General features: G+C 47.3%; 1 protein-coding gene across 1 annotated transcript in view; it reads left to right on the top strand.

The window, feature by feature from the left end:
• LOC144159746 (thromboxane-A synthase-like) overlaps nucleotides 1-17845 on the top strand; it is a 63976-nt gene extending 46131 nt beyond the window's left edge. The window contains exons 5-6 of the mRNA XM_077691443.1: nucleotides 15349-15598; nucleotides 17616-17845. Coding sequence (XP_077547569.1) covers nucleotides 15349-15598; nucleotides 17616-17845 — 480 coding nt within the window. The remainder of the gene's footprint in view (nucleotides 1-15348; nucleotides 15599-17615) is intronic.
• The last annotated feature ends 3384 nt before the right edge of the window (nucleotides 17846-21229 follow it).

Consider the following 21229-nt stretch of genomic DNA (forward strand, 5'->3'; position numbering starts at 1 on the left):
GTGAGAGTGTGAGTGTGAGTGAGAGTGTGAGTGTGCCTGTGAGTGAGAGTGTCAGAGTGAGAGTGTGAGTGAGAGTGAGAGTGTGAGTGAGAGTGTGAGTGTGAGTCAGAGTGTGAGTGTGACTGAGAGTGAGAGTGTGAGTGTGACAGAGTGAGAGTGTGATTGTGAGTGAGAGTGTGAGTGTGAGTGAGAGTGTGAGTGTGCCTGTGAGGGAGAGTGTGAGTGAGAGTGAGAGTGAGAGTGTGAGAGTGAGAGCGTGAGTGACAGTGTGAGTGAGTGTGAGTGTGAGTGTGACTGAGAGTGATAGTGAGAGTGAGAGTGTGAGTGTGCCTGTGAGTGAGAGTGTGAGAGTGAGAGCATGAGTGAGAGTGAGAGGGCGAGTGTGAGTGAGAGTGTGAGTGAGAGTGAGAGTGTGAGTGTGAGTGTGAGTATGAGTGAGTGTGAGTGGAGTGAGTGTGAGAGTGTGAGTGTGAGCGTGTGAGAGTGAGAGTGAGTGTGAGTGTGAGTGAGAGTGAGGGTGTGAGTGTGAGAGTGAATGTGAGAGTATGAATATGACTGAGTGAGAGTGCGAGTGTTAGTGTGAGTGAGAGTGTGAGTGTTTGTGAGAGTGAGAGTGAGAGTGTGAGTATGAGTGAGAGTGTGAGAGTGAGAGGGTGAGTGAGTGAGAGAGAGAGTGTGGGTTGAGTGTGAGTGTGAGTGTGAGTGAGAGTGAGAGTGTGAGTGTTCCCAGGCAGCACAGGACTGTTCGGCCTAAAACAGGCCGGTGTACTTTGGCCGGTGATTTTCTGTCCGGCCGTTTTCCGGCAGCCATGTTCGGCCCATGTCCAAATGTGGACCTTCTGGCCGTATACGGCCGTACTCCGATGGCTGTCCAACGGCCAGTGTCCGTCGGCCAGTCGACCGGCTTACGGTCATACGGCCAGATTCCAGCCGCAGGGCTCCGGCCACTCCAAAGCCACCCGTGTACGGCCGAAGTACGTCCGCCGGAGGACAGCCGAGATGCGGTCGTCGGACTCCAGCCGGACTACAGCTACTGGAAATACGGCCGTGCTACGGGCATTGGAGTTCAGCCACAGTACGTTAGCTGTACTGAGGCCGGTCACTGCATGTCGCGCAAGCAGATGACTCATTCGCGCAGTGCAGAAGCAGCACAAACCCAGCATTTTGGGTCCAATGCAGCCACATCAAAGTGAGTTCGCGCGCAAGCACCAGCCGTCAAGCTTTCAGCGCAGCTTTGCTTAATTACCAGCCTCAGTTGACAGCAAAATTAATTTATTAAACAGTGCTCACAAATTGTCGGCCCTTTAATTGCTGTGCCTCTTTTACTGCCGAACACAGAAAATATTCAGTTCTTTGTAGAGCTTGAATAGATGTATTGTCCAGATCCTGATATCCTCTGTGGGGCGGCTTACCTGTAATAAACGGGGAAAGAGAAGGGGGGGGGGCAGCGGAGGGCGCATACTTTAGTGGGTTGAATTTCAGAGAGATAAATTGCGCCGCTTTTAGCCAATTTCTTTTAGGGCAATATTCCGGAACACTTTCATGCTATGACTACATAAACTATTTTTATAACAGTTGCTTGACCAATTTTGTTGTATATAAAACCGGCGTGAATGCCTTTACGAAGCGTTTTGGTTCTCAACAAAACACTCAGGAGCATTTAATATAACTCCTTCACAAAAAAGTATGTCCAGTTTTTTGCCCATTTTTTTTGCAAAGACATTTTCTACTCGATCAACTTTTCTGATGATCTTGCGCAGGGCTGATCCTAAGAAGGAGCGAACAGGTACTTTCATTTTCAATCTATTTTAATGTTGTTTTCATGAGTGTACGTCCACACCACTCAATAGTCCAAAAGAACTTAATTCTCTTCTAATGTCATACTACGTTCAAAAAATTCTAGACGCGTCGCGAATGACGCCCTGCTTCAGGTGGCTGCAGTTGTATCCCTTTGTGTTCACGCAAGGAAAGGCGTAAAATTAGAGTTACATAATTTGTTTCAAACCAATAACATAGCAATGGTAGCATGTATACAGGAAACCTTGCATACTGCAACGAATAGGGCAATAAATATTTTATTGGTCAAGGTTGAATGCGTAGGGTTCTCAACCCGTCGGAGGCAAACTTGCACCTCTGGAAGTTTATTTATTTATTTATTTATTTATTTATTTATTTATTGTTTTTATTTGTTTATTTATTTATTTATTTATTTTTATTCATTTATTTATTCATTGTTTTATCTATTTATTTATTTATTTATTTGTTTATTTGATACCTGCTTTCCTTTGCATGCATTACAGAAGGGAGATACATAACACTAAGCATTAAATATGAGACAAAATAACAAAATAATTCTACAAAGCGCGCTGAAAATCGTCAATATAAACAGTTAATGCAATCATAGGTGGAAGATAATTACACTGCAGCATTGATGTAAAATAAAAGGAATCGCGCAAGGCGTCACCTTTAAAGAAAAGTTAATAATTTGCTTTAGGCTAGCGGTGTCACTTTGAGATATGTAGAATGGCGCTTGGACATACTTCTCCCCTTCTACAACAGTTTTCGAATAATAGATATTACGAAAAAAGTTAAACCTGTGGTTTCTTCTGTGATCTTTCACGTCCTGCCATTTCAGTTTACTTTTACTTTCTCTCATGCTAAGTTGAGCGTGCCAATTACCTAATACGAATTGCACTGACATATTCTGCATGTTTTCGAGCGTATCAACGAGCTCTTTGGTGTAGGGATCCACGGAAACACATGCGTACTCCAAGATTGAGCGCACATGAGTGAAATACGGTTGTTCTTTTCAGTTAGATGAAGGTTCACTGAAATTTCGTCTCAGAAAGCCAAAAACATATGCAGCCGTAACTTTTATGGTGTGAACCTGCCTATTTAACCTCTAACCGCTCCCTAAATAAACTCCTAGGTATTTATATTCCTCGGCCGTTGTCACAGCAGCATAATTTACGGTATACGTATCCAATTGGAATGAAGGTTTTCTTGTAAAGGTGCTGTTAACACACTGTTTAACATCCAAAAACTTTTCTGATTCAGCACACCAGGATGTTATTAAATGCGAATAAAGCTGCAGGTATACGGAATCACGTTCATTCGCTATAGTCCGGTTAACTACACAGTACTTTTGAACAAAGCTATAGGGCCAATAGTAATAACAATGCAAAAACCGATTCATTCAGTTCACAGGATGAAATGTACTACGCAGAAGGTGATATGCAACACCATCATTTGCTTTTCTGCAGTCCAAGAATATACAGTCAACCACTTTAAGCTTATCTATTGCAAGAGCCAAATCGTGCGTGAACTCAACAATCTGCGTTGAGCAAGAAAATCCTGACAAAATCCGTGTTTGCTAGGATGCTGGCGATTATGTTTAATCAAATGAGTCATGTCCCAAGAGCAGCTAAGCTCACCTTCAAACATCGGAACTAAATTAACAGCTAGGCTTCGTCAGTGACAAGGCTCTGTTGTTATCGCAAACTTAAAATAATTTTTTTCTAAATAGGCAGTCGTAAAATCCCCTGAAGTAACATAGTGCAGGGCATGAAGTTGATCCTACCAATGCACGAGCGAGTCTCTTCTACGTTTATCACCAACAACATAGTGCAACATTGCTTGTCGCAGATTAATTGTAAGCAGAATAACTTGCGCTTTTGCTCGCACTTGCCTTTCTTTGGTGGGGAGTCCTTGACATGGTGGCGGTTTAGCTCCTGCGTGGTTGCCGCTTGCTCGACGCCCTTGAAGGCCAGTTATTTTGGTCAACCATCCCCATTTCGGATCGGACATCTCTGGGGGATCGATGTCTCCAATGCTCTCCATTTCTTGAGCGGGCGAATAGCCTCGAGATGATGCTTCGACGAAGCCGGAGGCAGAAGCGTGGTAGCGGCGATGACTGGCGAGGCTTAGCTCACCCGTCGGTGTGGCACAGTCTTCTTGTGGCAATAAATGACATTTCGATGGCCTAAAAGGTCCCCTGCTAATGCCCAGTGAGTCCTTGTACCTTGCCCGTTCACCGAGAACACTCATTACTGTTTCACAAACGATGTTCGTTCATTTAAAACGTAGAAACACGGAGCGGATGAAAAACGCGTCCCCGTCGTTCGGCTCCCTAACGGCTCTTTGTCCCCCCAGAAAAAAACCGGTCGGTCTCCTTCCAAACACGTCTGTGCATGAATTCTCGGTGCCCAGGCGCGAGCCGTTGTTCGGCTGGATGCCGTTTGCCGAAAAAAGGACGTATAACCAGATACCTTACGTAGGCCGGTCTCCTCTTGAACACCGGTTGCCAAATATTCTGTGGCCATTCGCTGGCCGTAATTCGGCCGAAGACAGCTAACCGAATGCAAAACGTATATTCTGGGGCCGTACGTCCGCCGGACGCGCGGTTCACCGTTGAAACAACGAATGCACGGCAGCCGCGCTCCGGCCGGTCTCCTTTCGAACACCAACTGCCGCAAGAATACGCATATTCTGTGGCCGGTCGCTTGCCGTGCTTCGGCCGATTACCGCTTCCCGAAGAAAAAACGGATGCCCTAAGGCCGTACTTCGGCCGTTCTCTTTCTCAACATCGGCATCCGTAAAAGAACTGAATATCTGGCAGCCGGTTAGCTGCCGTTGTGCGCCCGGACACGGGCGGACGGAAAAATGCCGAAGCGCTGGTTGCCGAATGTTGGCCGTTCAACACATGATCAGTGGCTGCCAGAACCTGGATGCTGGCCGGACATGCCAGAAAGCGGCCATAGACGGGCCGGTCTTGGGGCACACTTTCTGCGCCGCCTGGGTTAGTGAGAGTGAGAGTGCAGTGTGAGTGAGAGTGAGAGTAAGAGTAAGAGTAAGAGTGTTAGTGTGAGTGTGAGTGTGAGTGTGAGAGTGAGAGTGAGAGTGTGAGTGAGAGTGAGAGTGAGAGTGTGAGTGAGAGTGTGAGTGTGAGTGTGATTGAGAGTGAGAGTGAGAGTGAGAGTGTGAGTGTGAGTGTGAGTAAGAGTGAGAGTGTGAGTGTGAGTTGAGTTGAGTGTGAGTGTGAGTGTGAGTGTGAGTAAGAGTGCGAGTTTGATTGTGAGTGTGAGTGTGAGTGTGAGTGAAAGTATGAGTATGAGTTAGAGTGAGAGTGAGAGTGTGAGTGAGAGTGAGAGTGAGAGTGAGAGTGTGAGTGAGAGTGAGAGTGAGAGTGTGAGTGTGAGTGAGAGTGTGAGTGTGAGTGTGAGTGAGTGAGTGTGAGTGTGAGTGTGAGTGAGTGAGTGAGTGAGTGTGAGTGAGTGAGTGAGCGTGTGAGTGTGAGTGTTAGTGTGAGTGTGTACCTTTTCCTATATACCTTTTGCTATATCCTCATAATTATAACCAGACAGCATTTTTATATTTGTCCCACGTGATCCCCCTCGACGAGACCTTTAATTTGATACCCCACACACCCTAGCAGGGTCATATTAAATTCATACCAGTCAAAATAACCATGACTCTCATGACTGTAACCAGGACGCATAATATAGGTGTCCGACGTGATTCCCCTCACTGGAACCTTCAATTTGACGCCGCAAATGCTTCAGCGGCCTCACCTTGAATTTAACCTAATCTATGACTCATAATGACTATCTCATGATTGGAACTACGAAGCCTTTTTTATTTGTACCACGTGATTCCCCTCGTCAAGACCATAAATTTGATACCCTACACGCCTTAGCGGGGTCAGTTCGAATTTTACCCAATATAAGACTCGCCATGACAATCTAATGGTTATAACCAGGAAGCAGTTTTGTATTTCTCCCACGTGATTCCCCTCATCAAGACCATTAATTTGATACCCATCACATTCCAAGCGGAATCAATTTGAAATTAAACCAATACATGACTAACCTAGACTATCTCATGATATAGCCCTAACACACTTTTGTCCCACGTGATTTCCCTTATCAGAACCTTCAATTTGATGCCCCGGACACCCAGTGGCATTATTGTGAAATTTACCCTAATTTATGGCCCATTTTGACTATGTCATGATAATAATCAGGAAGCACGTGATTACCCTCATCGAGACCTTTAATTTGATACGCCACACGCCCTAGCGTCATGAACTTGAATTTTAACCGAATCTATGACTTACCATGACTACGTCATGATACATCCATAACTCAATTTCGTCCCGAATGATTCCCCAGATCGGGACCTTGAATTTGATTCCCCACATGCCCTCGCAGCGTCATTTTGAGTTTCAACCCAATCTATGACTCATTGTGACTGCCTGATGACTACAACCAGGAAGCATTTTTTTGTTTACCCAGCTTGATTCCGTTAATCCGGACCTTTCATTTGATACCTTGCACACCTTACCCTCATCAGTTTCACTTTTCACCCAATCTAATGTGGTCATTATTCTGTCTTAAGGGGCGCTGGCCAGTCAATTCAGCTAATTTATTTGAAACCGCAGAAAGGACAGCCCCCGCCCCCATTTCGCCCCGGCTCTCACCTCTTCCTTTGTGACCCCTAGTTTATCAAGCCGTTAACAGTAGCAGGCGAACAACCAGCACGCCCGCGTCACCGTGTGCTTTCCCACCACCCTTTCCCACGCTCTTAGTGGATCCGTCAGGAGGAAAAGTTAAGACAACCCTTTTTTATAACCTCGCCAGACAATTATCACTCACGCGCACAGCCGCGAAAATTAGGTATACAGGAAGTGCTTATGGCCATAAAAATTCAACAAGAAACTAAAAAAAATCAGACACCCCCTCCCTCCCAACCGATCATGCACATCGCGATTCGTGCCGTACCCGCACGTAGCCTGAATTCCGAGACCACAGTGACGCATTAAGCTTAACAGCCAACAAAAGCTGCCTGCTAGGCTACTCATATGTACTGAAACTCAAAATGGCATCAAAACTCCTGTGTACTCAGAACTCAAAATCTACTCAAAACTCAATATGTAATCAAACTCAAAATGTACTCAGAACTCAAAATGGACTCAAACTCAAAATGTACTCAGAACTCAAAATGGACTCAGAATTCACTAGGTCTCAGGCGTACTCAAACTCAATCGGACTCAAACTCAGTCGGGATCACCCGGCTCAAACTCACTCAAGCTCAAACTCACCATGCCACACTAGCCTCACGCTCACTCAAACTCAAACTCACGCGTGAGTTTGAGTCCAAGTTAGTCTCAGTGAGTGGACTCATGAGTGAGTTCGCCGACCTCTGAATGAGTCACTGGTCTCAGAGGAAGCCATCCCGCAGACGTCAAAACTCTTACCAGTCATTGTCGTTTACGCTTGCGAAAAGTTTAAAAATTCGAATACTTACTGCCGCATGACTGAAAATTCGTACTGTTTGTTTGAGTTTCTAGCAGCTAGGAACGGGTGTCCTGTACGAAACACCGAATCTTGAATGATGCAAGAAGTACACCATGTAAAATTACATTTTGAATGATGAGATATCGGCTTTAAAAAATTTTGTTGTGCTACGTCTTTTTACGTATAATTACCGGCACCGTGCAATAAAGCTCGCGCGGAAGTAAGAAATGAAAAGCTTGTATATATAGCAGCCAAAGTGAATGCTGCACCAGTAGTAACTTCACTATACTTGATACAATAGCATTCACCTTGAACATTTTGCTGTAAGTTCCGAAATAAAATTTTGGTAATCCTGTCCCTCCATTCTTATTTACTGCCTTTTTACAGTTGAATGGAAACACCTAGTGGTGCGATGACAGCATACGCGGAATTTTACTCGTGGGTATATCCTCCTGAGTTTCAGCTTTGGAGATCTGTCCAATGTATTGGATATAAAATACCAAAACATTATGCCCACTGCGGCGTATTTTGGCCGGTATAACCCAGTTCAATATTTTGGACGCTACTAGCGCCTTTGATGAAGTTTTATAAAACTCAAGAGAATGAACCCCACAGTGCGGTAGATGACATGGCGGCTTTCAGCAAAGAAGTTTGATGCGATGACCGCCGGAAAAACAGTTTTTCGTGATCGTTTTAATGAGATATCTTTAATTCACTGGAAAGGTAGTGTTACAGGGATCATGCTGAATGAGAAATTTTAGTTGCGTGCACACGTGCTTTTCGATGCTTCTGATTTTATTTCGCATGTCCAACACGTTCGACACGGGCGCTCAAGGCGGTCATTTTGGATGTAATCCGCTCTTCAATGCGTTAAACGCGCCCTAATGTTCTTGTCACGCGGCATTTTCTTGTGCGTTTTTGACATTTCTCTTGTGCCGTTCACGACTGAAATGGTCCTTTTAACACAAAAGTGTTTTATTCCCGGATACACCAAGCTTTCACTGACGTCGTATCCGTGACGAAAATGACGCCGGTACAACAAAGCAAGCGGCCTGTAAAGAGTGCACCCCTGCACACAGGATCTGGTCACGGGGAAGTAACCATTAGTACTAAAAGTATGTCATACTTAGGGTTGTCAGTTTTCGGGTTTTATATATTTACACGGAAGTGTTTCATTCCGGGATACACCAAGATTTCACTGACGTCATACCCGTCACGGAAATTACACAAGTACACCTTTGCCGAAGCGCCCGCCAGCAGGACGTCGCTCGCCATGCCGACGCACAAGACAGTCACCGACCCGCAAATTATGCTCAGCTGAAGATTTCGCTGCACATTTTTCTTTCGTGTTTTACAGCTTCCTATGACAGAGGAATGAACCACAGTTTTTTTATTCAGGGGCAGATCTGTTAATATGTCAACGGCGGAACTAAAAACCTTTTATCACCGTAGCCGTTTAAGCTCGTGCTCGCGGGATAAATAAACCGAAAAAAGTACACAGAAAATGGCGAGCGCACGTGAGCTTGCGTCTCGCATAGTTTCATACCTATATACACTGGAGGGAAATCTGCCGCCGCTGTCTACGGGAGCCGCGCTTCGGCGAACGTTCCCTCATGTACCGGGCAGGCACGTTCCACTAGTCATTGGCATGCCTCATGAGCATGCTCAAGAGTTGGCTCTGGCTGCGAAACACCGACAATATTATTGTAGAAGGTTTATCAAAATTGCTTTCTTATGATAAAATTGAACCTCCAAAAATAATTATTTATGAGTGATTATGCGATGCATGCTTGGGCAAAAACACTCTTCGTATACGCAGGAGCCAATTTATTTGGCTGATTTGTTGTGTACACAGAAACGAAGAGAGGACGGTAACTCATAGTTAAAATCGGGTGAAACCGCCCAGACTACAAAGGCAGCACGGCGGAACGCCGTCCTCCGCACTACCCCCCGCGCCGGCCCTGGCCGGCCAGCCGCTCTCCGATTGCCTGAAGCGCCGCCGTTGCATGCATCACGGAGGAGGCCCGTTAGCGGCCGCCGGATGGCAGACTCGCAAATCTGCCTAGGCACCATAGTCCTGCAGTCAACCCGAGAAGGCCGATGATGATGATGATGACAAACAGCGCCAAGCATAAATTTAGCTTCAAAAATTACAGTGGTGATCAAAAAAATTATAATCAAGTGATGTCAATCCCCGTGAAATACGTGCAAATATTATTTTATTTCCCGAACGCTATATGGGCGGAACATTGGCGCAGATGGCCTGCACCTGCCTTGTAATATAAACTTCCAGTACCTCGCTCCCAAGCTTATGGCTTAGCTTCTGCAAGAATTTTGTGAGATCTTGGAGGGTGGTACAGTTTTATCCTTGGCAGTGGTACGAAGGGTACCCCTGCTTGTTTTTTACAGTCCAGTTGTGCTCCCTCGCCGTCTCCTTCGCGTTGTGTGCATTTCCTACCGCTAATAGGAATTTCATTCACAACTCCCATGCAACAATTATTGTGGCGAACGTCGTGCTTGTCTGCACAAGAGTACGTTGATTTTCTTTTTTTGATCATAAAGCGTATCTTCTACAGGTCGCACAGGGTGCTAAAGAGCTATAGTATGGTCTATTTAGAAGGCCAAGGAACAGAGAACATCAAGCAACCAAGGACGTTTTTGCTCTATCATAACTGATCATGATAGCGCTGGGCATGCTGCGGGCTTGATTCTTGGGGATTGTACGGGGCAGCTTGGGTTTCGGCCTGAGCTTGAATCTTTTGACATGAAGCTTTCTTCGTTACAATCCCTCCCGGGTGACAAGCAGCTATTCTGGTGACTTCATGACGAGGGCGAGACGATGGCCTCATGGTAGGGTGTAAAATGGTTGGCATGGACGGTCTCGCGCCACGGCGACGAAGATCGTCAGGTGGTGTGAGCGGCTCGACGACGTAATTTACTGGTGATTCGCGCTCTGTGATGCGATACAGGCCATGGTACTTGGAGAGTAATTCATAAGACAGGCAGCGCTTTGTAGGCGGTAGCCATAACCAAACGAGAGGGCCAGGGGAGAAAGAGGGTGGAGACGACCCACCTAGATTGTTTTGGTGCTCTTGGCGGCTTTGTTCACTGGACGGGAAGGAACGAGCTAGCTGGAGACGTTCTTTCAGCGTGTCGCGCTATCTCACAGACGGGATTAGTTTCAGAGGCATCGGGGCTGTATGAAAGGATGGTGTCCATGGTGCATGAAGGTTCGCGTTCGTAAAGGAGAAAAAATGGAGAAAACCCGGTTGTGGCTTGCGTTGGTGTACTGTACGCGAAAGTAATGAACGCAAGCACTACGTCCCAGTTAGAGTGGTCGGAATGGCAAGCATGTCACCAAGCGTGCGATAGAATCATTCCGTCCAACCATGCGTCAGCGGGTGGTATGCAGTACAGGTACGGTGAACAATCTTGCATTCAGTGAGAAGAGCTTCAAGACCTTTGGACAGAACGACTCGTCTCCGGACACTGAGAAGCTCCTTAGGGGAACCATGGCGTACATTAAGTGATGAAGAAGGAACACAGCCACCTTACGTGTCGTAGCGCTGGGAAGCACGGACGTTCCACGTAGCGTGTAAGGTGGCCTACGCCGGACGTTACTTCACCTGTTCCCAGAAGTCGTGAATGGTAAGGGTCCGTAACCCGATCAAATGGGCACGAAGGGCACGGTGGATGTTGCAAGTCTGCTTCAGGCTTCGGACGGGGTAGCTTGCGTCGTTGGCAGGCCTCACAACCACGGATGTACTGCCGCACAAAGCTCCGTTCCCCTCCAGTAATAACGCTGACAAATCATAGTGTCAGTTTTCAAGACGCCAGCATGGGCGGATTGGGGACAGCATGGAAAGCTGCACATATTTCGTCTCGTAGATGACGTGGTATCACGAGCAGCCAGTTCCGTCCACCGGACATATAGTTGCGATGGTATAGAAGTCCCTCGCGCGCAGTGAAGTGAGCTGTCTGCCGTCATGTTGCTGCTGAATGGCCAAGTCAGTAAGTGTGAGCGCAGAGACCATGGACTCCGGTGAATCAAGGCACGCCGTGGAAGCCGTCAGAGGCCAGCAAGAGAGGGCATCGGCGTTAGAGTGCTTGCGCCCTTATCTGTGAACGACGCGAATGTTGTATTCTCGAATTCGGAGGGTCCAACGTGCAAGGCGTCCTGTGGGGCCTTCGAGGGACAACAATCAACATAGGGCGTGGTGGTCGGTTACAACATCGAATGTGCGGCCGTAAAAATAACGCCAGAATTTGCCCAAGGCTCAAAAAATGGCCAAGCGCCATTTCTCTGTTACCGAATACTTGAACTCGGCTTTGGTGAGGGTCCGGCTGGCATACGCAATGACGTAATCAGGATAACCATACTTTCGCTGTGCGAGAACAAAACCAAGACCGACACCACTGGCGTCCGTGTGTACTTCGGTAGAAGCGCTGGGGTTAGTGGCGCAAAATAGGTAGGGATGTCAACAACCACCGTAAAATAGTCCTGCGAGCGTGAAAGTCCTGCGACCAAGAAGATATTTTATTGTCGCTGCCCAGTTGTCTTGATAGGGGTGCTATAGTGGAAGCGCAATTTCGGACAAGCCGGCGGAAGTAAGAGAAGAGGCCAATGAAGCTGCGGAAGGCCTTGAGTGACTTCGGCTTGGGAAACTCCACAACTGCTTGCAGCTCTTCTGGGTTAGTTAAACGCTCTCTTCGGACACCACGTGACGTAAGACGGTCAATTTACGGGCCACGAAGCGACAATTTTTTAAGTTTAACAGCAGTCCAGCTGCCGTGAGGCAGGTTAAAATTGGTTTGACCAGGATGAGGTGCGTCTCGAAATCTGGAGAGAACACGATAGCATCGTCCAAATAGCAGAGACACGTGTTCCACTTGAGACCCCTTAATAATCATCCCCTTGAAATGTTGCGGGCACGTTGCAAAGGCGAAATAGCATTACATTAAACTTATATAAGCCCTCGGGAGTAAAAAAGGCTGTTTTTGATCGGTCAGATTCGGCCATCGGCAGCTGCCAATAGTCGTATCGCAAATCAAAAGAAGAGAAAAACTCCGCACCGTGCAAACAGTCTAGGGCATCTTCAATACGGGGCAATGGGTAGACCTGTTTGCGGGTCACCTTGTTAAGCCTGTGATAGCCAACGCAAAAACGTATGGAGCCGTCTTTTTTAGTGACGAGCACTACCGGCCAAGACCACGGGTTTTGTGACAGTTGGATGACACGTCCCAGAAGCATGCCGTCCACTTGCTCGCTAATTACCGGGCGTTCAGATGGTAACTGCCCCAAGACGTACGTCTTGAGGCAGTTTGGTGCGAGTCAAAAGAAGAGTTTAAGGTGCTTAGCAATGCAATTAAACTCTTCTTTTGACTCGCACCAAACTGCCTCAAGACGTACGTCTTGAGGCAGTTTGGTGCGAGTCAAAAGAAGAGTTTAAGGTGCTTAGCAATGCAAGCAATTGTGTGCGCTGCTGTCCAATGAAGAGGCGAAAGCGTCTGAAGGTAGCGGAGGGGCATCGGAGGACGGAGTGGTGTTAGCATTGATGCCCAGGGCAGATGTACCACCCTCGCCATCGTCGAAGTGTAGACTGGAGTCTATGAGTTCAATATTGCCGAGGGATTTACTGCCCAGCCAATGAAAGGGCAGGGAGTCGGATTCGTAACCCCATCGATGTGCAGCCAGACTTTAGCTCCAAAACAGCAACAGGAAGAGGTAGGTTTTTCCGGCTGATGAATACTCCGCAAGGAGTAAACAGAAACGTGTCATCAGAGAGAGTAGCAAGAGAGTACAAGTACAAGACAGGGCAAGAGAATACAAGAACAGAGCTGTACAGCGGAATATGAGCGTCTTCTGATATGATGATTTTGTCGAGGGAAGATGAAGAAGCGGAAATATCACACAATGTCTCATCAGCAGATAACTCGACCTCGGCACGGGCACAATCGATGATCGCGTGATGACAAGACAGGAAACCACAGCCCAGGATAATGTCGTGGGAACGCGACGCCAGGACGACGAGCTCAGTAGGGTAAATGACATCTTGAATAAGTACACATGCTGCACACGTCGCGAAAGGTTCCACTTGTTCAACGCTGGCGGTACGAAGCGAAAGGCCTGTGAGGGGTAGGCTAACTTTTCTCAATGAGCGACAAAGTGTTTCACTTACCAAAGAAATAGCGGCTCCTGTATCTACGAGTGCGACTGTGCGCATACCGGCAACTGATACGTCGATTACATTTCTTGGGGCGGTCAAGGTCTTGTGTATTTCGAGGGGTGCGCAGTTCGTGCCTCGTCGGCTGCGCACGTTAGTTTCCCTCTTGGACATCTTCGGGGTGATGGCACATTGCCTACAGCGAGTGGCGGCGCGGTAACTCTGAGCGCCGGCTGGCTTCAACGGCGCGGGTGGACGAAAACCGATCAGTAGTTGAAGCAGGATGTGCGTCACGACGAGGTGGCGGCTACTCATAGGTAGACATGTATAGGGGTGGGTACGCAGCGGCACAAAGTCCGCCTTCGACGAGGTGGAGGCATGCGGCGGCAATAACGTGCGACATGGCCCGGTATGCGGCAGGCGAAGCACAGGGCAGGTTGTCAGTCGTTCGCCATGGAGTGGCGGCTGCCGGCATCATTTGAGAAGTAGGCGGCGATAACGTTGGGTCGGCACGACGAAATGTGTAGAACACTTCACACCGTAACTTTGAGCTGATGTTGTAAGGTAGTGCGAGACTGTGTGAACAGGGCACGACGCGCACCTCTTTTTTTGGTCGACTTTTCTTGGTCATCAGGGCTTTATATCATTAAGAGCCTCGCGAATTCTGTAAATGAGAAAAGATAGAAAGCTGGAGAGGGAGATTTTTTAAGCTTTTTAATTAGGGAGGCAGGGTAAAACTGCATAAATGTTTGGTCGACGTCGCTTTAAAAAAAAACATTTCACAAATTTGTCGCAGAGTGAAGTCGTACGGTTTTCGGGTACTAGGCATCATAAGTGTCATTTTTTTAATAAACAACTTGAAATTTTAGAACAATATTTCTTTCTACCTGCTCCTAACCGCTGTCATGGTTTTCTTGGGCCCTTTTGTTACCTTCACTGGGACACCGTAACCTCTGGCGTCCCAATCAAGATCTGAATAACCTATACACCTTTGTGAACTACATTTAACACACATCACTACAGCCCATTTGTGGAACCTTCTTCACAATATACGTTTTTGTTTCAGACAACACTACGTAAACCGAACTATTTATTTTAAGAGCACCGCCTAATTAGCGATGTACCGGACAGTGATAGCTCGATAGTTTTTTGTTAAAAGCTGCGTTATTATTAGTATGCTAAGTGTACCATTTTACGGGGGGTACAGAGAAAACAAAATTGTTACTCCGAGGTGAAACGAATGAACTTCTGACCTAAATCATCCGGCACGGTTAATTATACGCTTTTTTATGAAATAGGTAACACTCGTAAGCAATTTATCTCATTGCGCGAAATATCACCGCAACTACAGTTTACTTGCACATAGATTTCGTGGTCATGATTTGCAAGCCAAAATTAAAAGGCAAATTATCCTTGCTTAGATGTCATAAACATAGATCCAGAAGGCCTATGAGACGCGTAGTCAAAGCCCAAATAAGTGGGTTCATGCCATCTCCTCGCGCACTCCTAAGTAAAGCCTTTTAACACCGGTAAACGAACAACCGTTTTAGACAGCCTTGTTCGAAACAATTTTTACAGTTGCGAGAAACATGAGTGCATTAAAGTTTGACTTTCGGAACGTGGCCGTTTAGTCTGGGGCCTGCCAAAGAGGGCGTGTGGTAGGTCATGTGACCTTCGATCGACAGGGCTCTATGGAGACCGAGAGAAAAAATAAAATATCAGTGATAAAACGAATAGAAATACTTGTTTTGCCAGATACAGTGCATATTGTTTCCTTATGCGCCTTTGTCTTTTTCATAACTTATTGGTTTTATACCCTGTTTAACTGCAACTCTCTGTATCGTGTGTCACTAACTTCGGCAATTTTCCGGATAACGGGTATCACGCAGATGGCCGGCATCATTTCACAGTGCACTGACACTCTAATGGAAGTGCTGAAAGAGAAGACAGCAACAGGCGAAGCTGTCGAGGTAACCTTGCCAATCAGGCGAGCTACAATGGATACCATGCTGAAGGCTGGCTATGGCGTGGACCTGAACATGCAAACCAGTCCCCCCGGAGGAACCCTTGAATACGTGGCCACGGGCGTCACAAAGCTTCTGCAAATTGTTCCTCTGCATGGCATCCCTTTCCTATCGAGTGAGTGCAAAAAAGTTGGACAAGTCGTAAATTATGCGTTCCTACTCCATGTTTTGGTTTCGCCGGTGATTGGAGGATGCTTACTCGGCCATTCGACCATTTCATTATCTCCACCCAAAGGAGTGAACTGAAATCTCCGCTCAAGCATTTGCATTCCTTATTCCACTTCGGTGGCACCGCACTAATCCACAGAGAGGAGGGGTGTCTATTGCTAAGGGTAAGTAAACCATCGACGAAACTAGTGGACGTATCGCTTCGGTATCAGGCAGACTAAACCGCCCACGAATCTCCGGGAACGCTTGCAAAAATCATTCGGCCAATTAGGCGCACTAAATTTAAATGCACCCGTGTACAATAGAGTGAGAATTAGTCAATAGAACAGCCTGTTACATAAAAAGAAAATGTGTACCTGCATCTAGGCAGAACCACCCACGCGCATTAGTTCGGGCATGTTTTATTGAGAAAGCTTTATTCACTCAAAAATCCGCCGTCGGTTGTACAGAAAACGTGGGTGACAGACCGCACACAAAATGCGGCTGATTGCTTAGACGATCGGTGTTGCCTGCGACTTGAAAAGCTCCTGGGGACAGTGCTTGTTCCAGTGTCTTTTCCTTCAACACACGCACACATCATCGGCTTCGCCTCTTTTGCATGCACAGGGGGACGTGCAGGCACAGGCTATATTCACGCGCTCGTGCAACATTCAAAGTCTTCCGCATGGCTGGCAGACTGTCGTGTGGCGCAACACAATACTTGCAAGCCAATTGCACAATTAGCATTAGTTGAGTAATATAGTAGGCCCCACATCAGTAGTATGATTGCTTGGCGATGCTAATGCAGGTACGTGTTGAGTCAGCGCACCCATAAGAAAGGCGGGGACGGAAAAAATGGTGATAGTATAGAAAGGACATGTGTGCTTTGCGCAATTAGACATTCATGCCCCATAGGATGCACCTGGTGTACTCAAGGCGAAGGTAATAGATACACCGCGGACGCTGAGCCACCTCTTTCAAGCTGCAACCAAACGTGGCAGGGAGAAGGATAGATGCCTTAAATGGTGGCCTTCGGAGCACGGGTCAAGCTCCAGCCGATGGGCTCCTTGCCTGTATACCAGGCAGGGAGCTCAGGGACATCTCTTGGTATCAGTGCAAAGTCAGTGAAGAAGGTACTCCGGTTCCAAGACCCCACAAAAAACCTGATAGTACCCCGAAAAGGGCCGCACCGAACTATTTTTTCTCTCCTTCCCAACCATAAGCTTTTGTATCCGAAACAATCACTCTAGATTTCTTGTCATAGCGTTTCTTGACACAGAGCCACCCTGTTGCCTCACAGTCAGTATTCTTGATTTAAAACTTGATTTAAAACATTGTCGAATGCATTTTTGGCCACATATATAGTGGCCAAAACAACAACCAACAGCTTAACAACAGCCAAAACAGCTTAACAACCAAAACGGAGAACAAAGCTCATCGCTCAGACTGGAATGGTAACCTCTGGACAATAGGGGCACACTCCACCGCAGCCTGTTATTATCGCAGGGTAAAATATCTCAACCAGATCTGCTAGACGGTATGGAAGCGGACCTTTTGGAAGGCTTCAAAAACAGGCGGTACAACCAGGAGGACAATCAACATTGGCAGAAATAGTACAGAAACCTTCACCAAACATTTTATCTGGATGTCAAGCGCTCAACACTTACAGAACATATCAATGCAGGCTGCATATGGTGTTCCATCTGTCCTTACACTAAAAATCGCGCCGTTGCAATATATATCAGCGTATGGGTAACGCACCCACCTCTTGTCGGGGCCGACCTTAACGGGCAGTGTTAGACTGTAGATCACCTAAAAAGTCCTTCCAAGCTACAGAATTGACCTGAAGAAATTGCGAAGAGTAACTCCCAGCATACATCCAGACATTTGAAAAATTACTCATTGTAAATACAATTATTAACGTCAAGATCACAGAGACATATCCTCTCAGAATGCGGGAAAGAGGTTCGCCTCTTTCCCCTTAGGGAAGTACTCCGACGCAGCTCACCGAGGGACGGAGCGGCGTCTGGTTTCAGTTTCGACTCAGGTCAGCGAGACTGATCTGGAGCCTCCTCCGCCCCCGCTGGGTTTCCTCTGGCAGCCCAACCAGTCAGAATACCGCATGGCAAGACCGCAGCGGTTGCTTTGGCCACCAATACCACGGGAAGCGATGCCGCTGCTTCTGTTTCCACTCCGCCAGTCAAAGTACCTCTGATGCCATTGAGGATGTGGACACAAGGGGGCGACTCTAGTCCCATCTTCGCAATACCGCCTCTCCCGCCTTAGCGCTCTTGACGCCCTCTGTGGTGGCAGCTGAAACGAAGGGCACCCGAAAGTTGCCGTCCGTTTTGACGTCTGGCCAGCAGGTACGTACGGTCGGACGTCCATCTCTTATGACGGTGAGATGGACGTGGGAACTAACATGCCTGCCTCGTATCGCAAGGACCGGACTGCGACATGCAAGGCAACAGAGAAAATTAGAAAGTTCCATCCAAGAATAACAGCCCCCAAAGACAAAACATGAGCCCAGACCGGCCAGTGGCTCCTAGTACTACATAAAGAAAAGAAAAAAAAATCACGGATCCGAAACGTACAGGTCTTAATAATAATATAGATAATGTGCACAAGATACCCTTTTCCAATTATCCGAGTGTCACGTGTCTTCAAGAACTACACCTATACAGCAAACGCACAAATTTCTCAAAAGGCTGCATGGTATTCTGAAAAGACAGACGGCTCAGGTGGTGTAGCCACTGTAACCCAAACAGCTGTAGCATCTAACACCATTCACTTAAAGACCGTACTGGAAGCTGTCGCGATTGAAACAGTACTTTTTAATAGTAAAAAAACACTATACCTTTAAGCTATAATTTTTAACGTTATGGTTTACAAAAATTAGAGCCTCCACCTTCCCAAAGTGGCAGTACTACTGCTACTGCAAGCCATACAAAAATACGTACCTCCTCTTTCTGTAATGAAGTATGATTCCGTACCGTCGTACAGAACGGGTGTTGCGAACAGCATTTCATTGCCCGCGTGGCTGAACCCACGTTGGCCAAACTAGAAGTTATATTAATGCGTGTGAGAGAAAATGAATTGTCATAAAAAGGCTCCCATCATGGCAACTTTCTTCACAAGACACCCAGTGGAGCGGCTGTGGACCTACTTTAATGATACGCACATTTCATTAAAGTACCGACAACAAACGACCCACGATGGTAAGCGTTGCCCATCAATGAAAGAAGGGAAACGCGTGTTAGGCGAGTGCGTGTCTTCATCTTAAAGAGATTGCCTATCTGCATAGTCCTTGTCTGTAAGCTGGTTTTTTTATCCAGCTGCTATCTTACCTTGCTATTTTGTGCTGTTTTTTAGCTCATGCTCAGCGCTTATTGCAGCTATATGTTCAGCCTTTACGCCCTGTCTTCTTGATATTAATATTTAGCTGCGGTAATATTGAGACCAGCGCTCGTCCTTGTGTTTCTCCCTATATTTTTCTCCATGGCACAGCGGTCCCAAGCAAGAATGTCTCTCCAACTAACTTAACTAGCTCCGCTTCTACATAACGTAACGTAGGACAAAGCACAATTGGATTTGGGTATCAGATCTGCAGTTCTGTTTTTGTCTCTTGAGTGGGGCGTGGGGACGAACCCATATAGTAGTGGCCATTTCGAACCGCATTACCACATTTTCACGTAGCCGAAGACGACGCAGTTGTCTTGAAGGAAAAACAAGTTTATTGGAGATAACTTTTGCTCGTCTAACAACTCAAAGAATACACAGGTGGCGAAGCAGCAGTCAACCAAGTGACGTGCGCAGGCGAGTGTCGGTGAATCGAATGGCGCTGCGTCCGCTCTGCGGGCATTTATGTTTATGCGGGGGTGTTTGTCGAACCGTCGAATTACACCGAATACACGATATATTAAAGGATACAATTTTAGGCTAGTGGCGTTAGGGCGTTGGGACTGATAAGGTGTCGGCACCACACGCCAGACAGTTTCGGGCCCTTTTCCCCTTCAGTCCCCCTTGAAAACCTATTAGCTTTGCTTAGCGTTAGGGCGAAACATTGTCCCTATCAAAAGAGATAATCCGGGACAGAGATACAGGACAGACAGCCAGGACAAGACAGAGACAGGACAGAGAGCCAGGCGGTAAAAGTAAACACATAAATAAGCAAATCCACTGCATGGTTCTCGGCATTCCACCCCCCCCCCCCTCCCACCCTCTAAGAATGCATCGACCGGATGCCAAGGAAAAACGACAGTCCAAACAAATGAAAAATAAAAGTTCGTCATCGTGCGTAGAAAGGTTTTAAGCGACTTCTTGTCGCGTGCGTCGTCGTGATGTGCCAGAATCCCCATCGGGGATCACTTCGTAGGTAAGTTGGCCAACACGTTGTAGAATCCGGTAGGGTCCGAAATACCGTCGTAGAAGCTTCTCACTAAGTCCATGTCGTCGGATGGGAGTCCAGGCCCACACACCATCCCCGGTGTGGTACTGGGCGTTACGGCGTGGGAGGTTGTACCGTCCGGTATCCACCAGCGGCTAGTTCGTTGTGCGAACTCGAGCGAGCTGGCGGGCCTCCTCCGCAAGCTGAACATACCTTTGGACGTCAGCGTTAAGGTCGTCGTCTTCTATGTGCGGAAGCATGGCGTCGAGCATCGTAGTCGGCCGTCTTCAGTAGACAAGCTCGAACGGTGTCATCTGCGTAGTTTCCTGGATAGCCGTGTTGTACGCAAACGTGACATACGGAAGAACTTTGTCCCAAGCCTTATGTTGACCATCGACATACATGGGCAGCATATCCGCAATCGTCTCGTTCAAACGTTCCGTTAGTCTGTTCGTTTGGGGGTGGTACGCCGTCATTCTTCGGTGTTTCGTGTTGCTGTAGCGTAAGCTTCCTTGCATAAGTTCCGCAGTGAAGGCAGTTCCGCGGTCCGTGATTAGGACTTCAGGGGCTCCATGTCGCAGCACAACTTGGTTTATGAAGAACTTCGCGACTTCTTGTGCAGTCCCCTTCGGAAGAGCGGCGGTCTCTGCGTAGCACGCCATGTCGCGTTCGATCGCACTGTGTCGTTGTCGTCGTGTTCCGGAGCCAGGTCAGGGTTAGATCGGGTCCTCGGGCTGAGGGCATGTCATGAATTATGGTCTTAGGCGAGTCCTTGCGTCGTTGAAGGGTTTTCTGTTTTGCGCCGTCGTGCAACGTTACCTCCAGAAGTTACTGCTGTTGGTTTCCCCTACGTGAGGTGGGGGACCTCCAACGCGTGAAGTGTGCGTTGGTTGACGGCTTGGCGAGCGGTATAGATAGGGTGATGGAGAACGGTTTAAGCTCGCTGGACCTTGGTTGGTGTTGGACACGTCGGAGCGAAGGTTCACGGCAATATATAGGTAAAGCTCAAACCAGTTTACTTTCCCATATTAGGTTCCATTTGTATAGAGCAAACCAGACTACATTTACGGAAACATATAAAGTACACTACACATTTCTAGCACGACTACATATGTAAGAAGCAGGCCAACTGAAAGGTAATACGTTTTTTAGCTCTCTCGGCTTTTGTTAGGCGAGCAACGATCGTTTCTTTGCTGAGAAACAAGTACAACA

The sequence above is a fragment of the Haemaphysalis longicornis genome, unplaced genomic scaffold, assembly GCF_048455015.1.
Source record: "Haemaphysalis longicornis isolate Haplotype H1 unplaced genomic scaffold, Haemaphysalis longicornis Haplotype H1 scaffold_10, whole genome shotgun sequence".
In the NCBI taxonomy this organism is placed as follows: domain Eukaryota; kingdom Metazoa; phylum Arthropoda; class Arachnida; order Ixodida; family Ixodidae; genus Haemaphysalis; species Haemaphysalis longicornis.